The sequence below is a fragment of the Adiantum capillus-veneris genome, unplaced genomic scaffold (genome assembly GCF_014529385.1).
Source record: "Adiantum capillus-veneris isolate H3 unplaced genomic scaffold, ASM1452938v2 Hic_scaffold_972, whole genome shotgun sequence".
NCBI classification, from domain to species: domain Eukaryota; kingdom Viridiplantae; phylum Streptophyta; class Polypodiopsida; order Polypodiales; family Pteridaceae; genus Adiantum; species Adiantum capillus-veneris.
Genome location: NW_028221927.1, coordinates 3954 through 11561, shown reverse-complemented (window position 1 = coordinate 11561; position 7608 = coordinate 3954). Strand labels below are relative to the sequence as shown.

Below are 7608 nucleotides of genomic sequence, written 5' to 3'. Positions count from 1 at the left end.
TAGACAACCGAAGGTCTACGTCAGGGTATGTCTTTACATTGGCTGGTGGAGCAGTATCATGGCATTCTAGATTACAAGATTGTGTTACTCAGTCTACTACAGAGGCTGAATATGTTGCAGCATTAGAGGCATGCAAAGAATCAATTTGGCTTAATCGACTAGTAACAGATTTGGGAATCAAAGAAGAGATGCCTGTGTTATATTGTGATAGTCAAAGTGCTATACAATTGGCTCGCAATCCAGTTTATCACTCAAAGACAAAGCATGTGGATGTGAAGTATCATTTCATCAGGGAAATGCTCGAGGATAGGCAACTTCAGCTTGTCAAAGTTCACACCACAGAAAATCCTGCTGATCTACTTACAAAAGGACTTCCCTCAGAGAGCTTTGCGCATTTTCGCAAGCAGTTAGGTGTAGGGTAGTACATCACTTCTCTACATCTCTTGTATATTAGCTTGTATAGTAGCTTCTCTCACACTTAAAGTACCACATTGGACTTTAAGTGGGAGGTTGTTGGGGTATAAAGCCCAATGTGGTCGCCCAGGTAAGTGGGCGGGCCGCCAGGTATGTACACATATTCTTTTGTAAAAACCTAATAAGAACTCACTATGCTCTACACATTACATTAGAGCGAGTTCACCATATCGTCGTGCTCTTCTTTTCGCACTCTCTCTCGCATCGCACTTCCGCTCGTACTCCTTCAAAAAGAACCAATAAGAATTAAGCTCTCTAGAAGACTATTGGACGGTCTCCCAAGGGGTCCAATGAGCATTCAACAACCCAATGGCTTGCCTGATTCCTATTGGCCAGGAGGCAAAGGGGTCCAATGAGAGTTTAGTTGAATTAAGTAATTACGTAAAGATCTCACAAAAGGGGAAAGGGGGACACATGTCAGAAGACTATCACTTATGCTTTTTGATTTTCATTGGCTAGGCCTGGGGAGGTCCAATGAGGTGTGAGAATGAGCAAATAGCAAGAGGGGTCGATCAAGAGAGAGAGGGGACTGATTTTTGGAAGGCATTATCACACACACACACACACACTCACACAATCTCATGTGTGAAGAAAAGAAGACTTTGTCTCCTTCTCAAGCTTGTGAGAAGGGAGGCCTAAACCAACAACTCTTGGATTTGTGATGCAAATCCAACCAAGAGCCAAGCTTCAATGCATGCTTATCTCCTCTACCATGCTAATCAATAAGCTAAGCTATGATAATATGAGTGATTATGTGAGGAGATGTACATCTTTCCCGTAAGAATACTCCTTCTTCCTCTAAATCTACTCTCATACCCCGCTAGCTCTCACCATCTTCGAAGGTGTGTGAGGTCTTGGGTCTGAGACCGTGAGGCAATTGATGTTGTGTTTGATAAGTGTTTTGCTTAGTGTATGAACTTTCCATATTCATTGCACTAGCTACTATTGAAGGAACACAAAGAATTGCATTGTAAAATGTCTCTCTTGATGGGAGAAAGCATAATACAAAGCCTTTTGGAAGGGGGACCGGCTCCATGCAAATCCGGTCCTCAACTGTTGTCAGTTGCTTAACTTCTCTCTCTTTTGAAGTATTATTCATGCTATCTAACTAGGTGTTATACTTTTCGTTGCTCTCTCCACCAAAACACTCTTGTTATTCTCATTAGGAAGCTATTTTAATGAAATGCTCACTATGTTCATGCTATTTTCCGCTACACACAAGTTATTAGACAATTAAATGTTACACTGACTTATCAAAGCACAAAAGTTACTGATTAGATTTTAGTTTCATTTGCCATCTCGTGTACTACATCTTGATTCGAGATGTCATCTCTTGGAAACATTTTGAGCGCATATGCACTATGTAAGAGGTTGACATAGCTAAAATATACATGGTGAGATGAAGAATCAGCACGCCAAGTTCTGGATGTGTGTCATGCCTTAAAGGGCATCTCTTGGATTGTCCATATGTTTGAAAGTGTCTCAATTGTTGTCTCTTGGACTATGGTTACCTTTGAGAGCACAACAAGTTGTTGATGAAATTCCAATCCCAAAGGTCATCTCTTGACATGTATGCAAGTGTGGTTTACTTTTGAGATTCCAAAAAGTTGTTAATTGGTTGAGAAAGATGTATATTTCAAGCACTTATTGGTCAATATGTATGCCTAGTGCGGTGCCCTTCTAAGAAGGACATGACCACATAGACAATGAAGCTTTTGGTAGTTTTTGTTAGATTCAAAGCGAGGGTGTCTCATCAGATTCAAGCATCTTGGCTTGCATATTCAAGGCCAGTGGCATTATGCAAAAAGCTAATATGGTGAATATATACAATGTGAAATTATTAGTCGAGGATGATCCAAAAAAAACGATATGCTTGGCAATCTTCTGTTGAAACATATGACAATAGTATGGTATTTGCAAAAGCACGAAAGTGCTTAGCTACCTTCCTATTCAAAATTGACTACATAGTATGTCCAAGTGGCGAAGGACAAAGAAGGTCTAGGTTGTTTTTCTCGGATGCAAAGAGAGGACCTCTTAGTAGATTCAACATCTTGACTTGCATCTTCAAATAGCATTATGCAAAAAGCTGATATGGTGAACATATGGAGGGCGAGATTATTAGTCGAGGACGAATCACGATCCAAAAAAATAGAATGCTTGCCAATGTTCAATTGAAACATATGACAAATGTACGGCATTTACTGAAGCAGTAAAAGCGCTTGGCTAGCTTCTTGTTCAAAATTAAGTACATGGTATGTCCAAGTGGCTAGCTTCTTGCTCAAAATTGACTAGCTACATGGTATGTTCAAGTGGTGAAGGGAAAATAGCTCTAGGTTGTTTTCAACAAAACCAAAGTGAGAGCCTCTTCCTAGCTATAGATGCAATCACCTATGCCAGCATCTTGAAGGATAATGCGTGTCTAAGAGTGCATTGATTGTGGAGTATGCCCAATAGTAGATGTCAAAAAAACTCTCTCTCTCTCTCTCTCTCTCTCTCTCTCTCTCTATCTCTCTCTCTCTCTCTCACACATACACACACACACATGCACACACACACACACAATCGGGTTGTATTTTGTGTACATAAGAGACCTTTGGAGATGCACAATGGCCTATATGACGAATGTAAAACGAACCATTGTGGGGGTGCATACTTCTATGTGATGTAGCCAGGATCTCGATAGAAAAGAACTGATAATCTCACCCATCTGTGAAGAAAGACATATCGACGATGCTCCCCACCTGCCCCCCCCCCCCGTCCCCCCCCTCTCTTTCTCTCGCTTCGCCTCCCTCCCCCGTTGAGAGAAAGGGTCACATGTTCATAGTTGTATAACATGAAAAGATGAAATGCTTATGAATAACAATTACATGTCGTAATTAAGTATGAGTAACTGCAATATAGTAAGTGCATAAGAACAACAATATTACTTGTTCTATCTAACAACAACATCTAATTGCTATATGGGAATTTCAAAGTGACTATGATTTTGCTACTTCTATTTGGTAAATATACAAAATTGCTATATAGCAATTGGTTTAGAAGTAAGATTCTTTTTTTCATCTAGCAATTAAGTTAAAAGGTAGTCTTAATTGCTAGTTCAATTGGGCTCGCACACAAGGCTTGCTATTTGCATCTAGCAAATAAATCAAATGTTGGAAGGATTACTATATGGGAGTACGTCTAAAGCTCCTTGTGTTACAGGATATGAGCCCACATTTGCACTCTCCGTCACCAAGGGTTTGGAGGAGTCAAGACCCTCGCCGTTTGCGTTACCTATCGACTCTGAGAACAAGGCCAAGAAGATCAAGCTCTGGTCTTTCGAGCCACCGCATATGCGCACGTTTCACCTGTCCTGGATTTCCTTCTTCACCTGCTTCGTCTCCAGCTTCGCAGCAGCACCTCTTCTGCCAGTCATTCGAGACAACCTTGATCTTACCAAGCGCGATATTGGCAATGCAGGGATTGCCTCTGTCACCGGCTCCATTGCATCACGTCTCCTAATGGGTGCCCTTTGCGATCTCATTGGACCTCGGTACGGGTGTGCTTTCATTGTCATGCTCACAGCCCCGGCGGTCTTTTGCATGGCAACAGTGTCCACTCCCATCTGTTTCCTTCTCTCTCGCTTCTTCATTGGATTTTCGCTTGCAACCTTCGTGTCTTGCCAATACTGGATGAGCTCGTTTTTCAATGCGGAGATTGTTGGTTCTGTTAATGGCACCACGGCTGGGTGCGGTAACTTGGGAGGTGGAGCAACACAGCTCATTATGCCCCTTATCTTTGACCTTATTCGCGGTCCGATGGGTGCCGCAGACTTCTCTGCATGGAGGCTCTCCTTCTTCGTGCCCGGTGTCATGCACATAATTATGGGTCTCATTGTGCTCACTATTGGGCAGGACTTACCGGATGGCAACTTCAAGGAGCTATAAAGCAAGGGGACTCAAGTGAAAGACTGCTTCTCCAAGGTGCAATCTTATCTAGAGCTATATTTAATGTTGAACATTGGTGCAAATTTGTATGTGTACTGAGTGTGTTTGTGTTGGCACCTGCTATTGTGTGTCTAATGTGTTTCTCCTTCCAGATGATGCCCTTTGGCCAATTGGGAATTAGTTCAGTCTTGATTCTTTACTTGTTCTATACATGCAGGTGTTCTTGTACGCTGTTACCAATTACAGAACTTGGATCTTTGCGCTCTCGTATGGGTATTGCTTTGGTGTAGAGCTCACCATGGATAACATTGTGGCGCAATACTTCTACGACAGGTTCAACCTCAACTTACATACAGCTGGCATCATCGCCTCTGTATTTGGCATGGCAAATGTTGTGGCCCGCCCCTTTGGGGGCATCTTGTCAGACTGGGCTGCTCGTTTGTACGGAATGCGGGGCCGTTTGTGGGCTCTTTGGGCAATCCAGACCCTAGGTGGAGTGTTCTGCATTCTGCTGGGGCTTTCTGGGAATTTAGCCGGGGCGATTGTGACGATGGTCATCTTTTCGCTGTTTGCAGAAGCTGGAGCAGGGCTTACTTTTGGTATCATCCCCTTCATATCTCGCAGGTGCATTTTTTTATTGATTTTGTTTTTCTACCGTGCACGGGCAATTCAATATGTGCGTTTATGTCTGTGTTTGATGAGGTTTAACTATATATTGTTCGCTTTTGTGCAGGTCTTTGGGTATTATATCCGGTTTCACGGGTGCGGGTGGAACTTTTGGCTCCATGCTTACACAGCTTATTTTCTTCACAAGCTCAACATATTCTGATCAGAAGGGCATAATGCTCATGGGTTTCATGGTTATTTGTTGCACGCTACCCATCGTCACTGTCTATTTCCCTCAATGGGGTGGCATGCTATGGCCAGCTGCCATTGATGCGACAGAAGAAGCCTATTATGCCAAAGAATGGAGTAGTGCAGAGCAAGACAAGGGCATGCATGCAGCTAGCATGAAATTTGCTCATAATAGTAGAGGGGAGCGAGGTAGGCGTGTGGCATCAGCTCCGACACCTCCGCAAGGTGGAACACCAGTTCATGATTTGGCATGAGTGGGAAGGAGAGATTATGGATGCATTTTGTCCTAACACTAAGGGGAGGTTAGTGTTTCAATGCTTACCATATATTCATGTCTATACTGTAAGACATCAGAGCCATGTCTTGTTGCTCCCCTTGAGAGTACATAAGCATAGTATGTCATGAGTGACGAAGAATGGTGTTTTTCTGTACATTTTTCCCATTGGGGGTAGTAGTGAAGATTCTCTCTCTTTTTTCTTTCTGCTCTTTTTTATTAAACCATAAGTGTTTTTAGGGTCTTTGAGCTCACCAGATCATACCATTTTTGGCATGTTAAAACATGTTCTAGAGGAGAAGGGAGAAAGGCGTGCAAATTTTTGTGTGCGCCTTTGTTTAGTTAGTGAATGGATCTGTCCCTTAAAGAGCAACATTGACTTCCTTTACATTTCGTTTAATATGAAGCTTCACCTTGTTTGAATGGTGTCGGTGTTTGTGATTGGGACATGTCTGGTAATTTCAATTTGTTTGATTTCAATGCGAAACAAGGTGAAAATTCACTATGGCCTACATAAGGCTATCCATAAAAATTTCCTAATAAAAAGCTTCTTTGAGAAAAATAGAAAGTGACACTATTAATTTTATACATGTAGTGTCACAATATAATATTATGTTCTTTTGAAAAAAATGTCACAATAAACTATTTACATTACAATATATTATAAAAGCATAGAAAAAATGCCCTTAGTTAAAGAGTTGAAAAAATGTCAACACCCTCTCACAAGAGTCGAAAAAAATAATCTAAAATTATCATTAGCTTGTCATGTGGCATTAATCGACAAGCTTTTTTCAATGGTCCAGATTTGCACCCAAAAATCCACCTTTCATTGAGGACGACTTATGTAGTCCAAAAAATGGTAGGTCTTACATATTTCACTATAACGTGCTACCTACATTTTTTTTCTTTTTTGGCCTCTAAAGGCCTTAGTATCCATATGGATGAAGGTCGTTCCAATATTGTTGCTTGACATGTGTTCCTAGAAAGAGCTTTAAAATGTTTTGAAGAGAATTGAAAAGAGAGAAACCGTGTTTTTCCAAATGATCTTTCCCAAAACCATGTCCTTTCAAATGATTTTTCACAAAAGCAGTGTTTAGCTTTTCAAAATTTTTTGGAGGGGATGCAACCAATTGTTTAATATAATAAATTTTCAAACATTTTTGATTCTTTTTATATACCATTAATCATTTTAAAGTTAACTAGATTCCATAAAAGCATGACACATTGCATATAGGCAAGGCCATCTGCGAGGGTCTCTGCTTCAGCTGAGGAGGGCGTGCATGAGCAAGGGAATGCTCCGGGTGGCTTTGCCTGGGGTTACGGACGCTCCTATTGGTTCAAGGAATGATGGGCATGGCGGATTTGGTGTCGTCGAGGAGGTGCCCTGTTGTGTAAGTGTTTGGAGGTTGTCCCTGAGGGGAGGGGCCTTGCCGATCTTGGTCTTGCTCTTCGGCATCAACCTCGCACTATTGATTTTTGGGCAGGGGGGGTGGCGGCTGCCCCTCCTTCCTTCGGAAGGGAATGAAGTCCGCCAGGGAGATATGCGAAGGTGCAGTTGGTGGTTGCTTGGTGCAGTTGGTGATTCCGTGCTTGTCTATTGGTGTTTTGTCTGGCTCGGTTATGCAGGGGTGGCAGGCCTGCATTTTCCTGATGGCTTCATCGATCTTCCCATTGAAGGTGCAAGGCTCTCCTCAAAAGTGTGGGGTGGATGTGTTGTCTTCGGCTTGGATGTGCTTTCTTCGACTAATCTCTTGCGTTGGTGATGGAGCTCTCAAGCTCTCCCCTTATGGCGGTATGTTCTTCTGTTCATCTTGGTGCTCTCTCTTGTAGTAGCCTTCCCGAGATTTGGTGGCAAGATGGCTCCCCTGTTAGCCGGTACTTTGTAATTCTTTTTAGTCACCGTATGTCCGTCTAAACTCATGGATGCCATGGCTTGGGTGAGCATGGATTGCATTGTTTTTTTTTTTTTTTGGTGATTTTCAATATATTTTCCACTCACACTTTGTGAGTTTTGCCAAAAAAAAAAAGAAAGAAAGAATAAAATTCTTTTGATTTCCCAAATGCAAAAAGCTTAATCAC

The 7608-nt window shown here is 42.0% G+C and overlaps 1 protein-coding gene and 1 pseudogene across 1 annotated transcript; both read left to right on the top strand.

The window, feature by feature from the left end:
* Positions 1-3623: 3623 nt before the first annotated feature.
* LOC147416442 (high-affinity nitrate transporter 2.1-like) lies at positions 3624-5773 on the top strand (annotated as a pseudogene).
* A 1036-nt stretch (positions 5774-6809) lies between these two features.
* On the top strand, positions 6810-7292 carry LOC147416441 (uncharacterized). The gene has a single exon (XM_086508358.1). It carries the CDS (start codon positions 6810-6812, stop codon positions 7290-7292), a length of 483 nt encoding a protein of 160 aa, XP_086364484.1.
* The last annotated feature ends 316 nt before the right edge of the window (positions 7293-7608 follow it).